General features: G+C 46.1%; 1 protein-coding gene across 1 annotated transcript; it reads left to right on the top strand.

Annotated features, from left to right (window-relative positions):
• Positions 1–1608: 1608 nt before the first annotated feature.
• On the top strand, positions 1609–2287 carry LOC131930688 (uncharacterized; the record flags this gene model as incomplete). Its single annotated transcript, XM_059287271.1, has 1 exon — positions 1609–2287. A coding segment is annotated over exon 1 (679 nt), but the record flags the coding sequence as incomplete, so codon positions are not given.
• Positions 2288–2494: the final 207 nt, after the last annotated feature.

Here is a 2494-nt window from a genome sequence, read left to right as displayed (position 1 = left end):
GAGCTCGACGATTAGACGGGAAAACTGCTAGTATTTCACGACTATAAATAGATTAGAGGGAGAGAACCAACATTTCTCGACGGAGTCGGAATTAGAGTGAGGTTTACTGCCAAATGTTCTGCTTGGCTGTGGATGTGGTTTCGTCTGTGGCTGCCATTTTGTTTTATTTTTAGACTTTTCTATAAGTTATCCGCAGACGTAAAGTACTTTTTAAAATTGATAAATGTAAACTAATGTTGACATTAGGAGTACGGGTAAATTTCTTGCTAAGGTCGTCGTTACTTCAAAGCTTTAAAATTGTTGAAATAATAAGTGATGTCATTAAAAACTCGTTTAATTACGAGGGATTTTTAATACGTCCTAATTAATAATGAAATTTATTAAGTCTTTTTTTTTAGTTGTTGGATATATTCTCCTAAACATGTTACTTATTTAGTAATTCCAGATAGGAATGGTATGTGGAGGTAGGCGGTGTGTGCGTGTGTGTGTGGGGGGGGGGGAGGTACATCTCCCTCAGATCCGTATTCTGGGTGTTTATGAGCAGATAGCTTACTTTAAGCAGTCCTAGATAAAAAAGACTAAATAAAGGTCTTTATGTATCAGCAGAGATTTTTGAGCGACCAGGCACCGCTTTTCTCTTTCGACCAGTGGTCAAGTGGTCAAACAGTTCAGAGAGTATCAGTCTACAGTAGTATCATATCAAAGTATCCCAAGTTAGAGCCTGGCGATTCGTGATATATCAACTGTTGGTGCTGTTCTGGGGGCGGCGTGGTCGAGTCGGTAAAGCTCATGGTTGCTAAACCGAAAAGTCTCGGGCAGATGAGGCTCGTTAGCTGGATACAGCCGCTCTTCTAGGAGAGACTACTCCAAAATCAAACAACTGCTGCCTTGAAGTTTGTTCTTGGTTAAACAAAGGCTATGGAAGCAAATCCAAAAAGAAAAGCTGGCTGAAAACGGAGTCAATGGCCTCAATGGCGCATAACCAGTTGACACTTAATTGTGACAGAGGCGTGGTCGAGTCGGCAAAAAAAGCCCATGGTTGATAAATTCGAAAAAAAAAGTCTCGAGTTCAACCGTCTGGCAGATAAGGCTCGATCCCTTCCAACACTTAAAATTAAGAACGAAGAAGAAGAAGGTGCTGGTCTATTGACATCATTTGTTGATTTCGTTCTTTGTGACGTCATTTGTGAATTCCGCTCTACGTGACGTCATTTCTTGATTCATACCTACCTGAACTCATTATCTGATCCTTGTCAACAAATGACGTCTCCACTGTGATACCACTGGCTTATTACATCTAATCTGCCACTAATCTGTACAGTTTTCCTCATGACGTGGTCAATGGAACCTTAGCTCTACTTAATATGGAAGTGGATTATACCGTTTTTATAGTATCGTGAACTAACCACAACCAACACTGACCCCTTCATTGACCCAACTAACTTTACCACTCCATGGCTCCAACCAACACTGACCCCTCCATAGACAAACCTAACAGTAACCCCTTCAGGGAACCACCTAACTCTAACCCCTATTTGGACTCACAACAATTAACACTGACCCCTCCATGGCCCCACTTATCATTGACCCGTCAATGTCCCTCCCAAAATGGAGACCTTCACGGACCCACCTAACACTGACCCCTCCATGGACCCACCTAACACTAACCCCTCCATGGTCCCACCTAACATTGACCCCTTAATGGACCCACCTAACATTGACCCCTCAATGGACCCACCTAACACTGATACCTCCATGGACCCACCTAACACTGACCCCTCCATGTTCTCACCTAACACTAACCCCTCCATGGACCCACCAAACACTGGCCCTTCCATTGACCCACCTAACATTGACCCCTCAATGGACCCACCTAACACTAACCCCCCTATTGACCCACCTAACACTGACCCCTCCATGGACCCACTTAAAACTGACCCCTCCATGGACCCAACTAACACTAACCCCCCTATTGACTCACCTAACACTAACCCCTCCATTGACCCACCTAACACTGACCCCTCCATGGACCCACCTAACACTGACCCCTCCATTGACCCACCTAACACTGACCCCTCCATGGACCCACCTAACACTGACTCCTCCATGGACCCACCTAACACTGACTCCTCCATGGACCCACCTAACACTGACTCCTCCATGGACCCACCTAACACTGACTCCTCCATGGACCCACCTAACACTGACTCCTCCATGGACCCACCTAACACTGACTCCTCCATGGACCCACCTAACACTGACTCCTCCATGGACCCACCTAACACTGGCCCCTCCATTGACTCACCTAACACTGACCCCTCCATGGACCCACCTAACACTGACCCCTCCATGGACCCACCTAACACTAACCCCTCCATGGACCCACCTAACACTAACCCCCCTATGGACCCACAACTATCTAACCCCCCTATGGACCCACAACTATCAACACTGACTCCTCCATGGACCCACCTAACACTGACCCCTCCATGGA

This window comes from Physella acuta, unplaced genomic scaffold (genome assembly GCF_028476545.2).
Source record: "Physella acuta isolate Inbredline_101_S28 unplaced genomic scaffold, ASM2847654v3 ptg001822l, whole genome shotgun sequence".
Lineage (NCBI taxonomy): Eukaryota > Metazoa > Mollusca > Gastropoda > Physidae > Physella > Physella acuta.
Note: the sequence above shows the minus strand (reverse complement) of the source record. Positions and strands in the feature narration are given on the sequence as shown.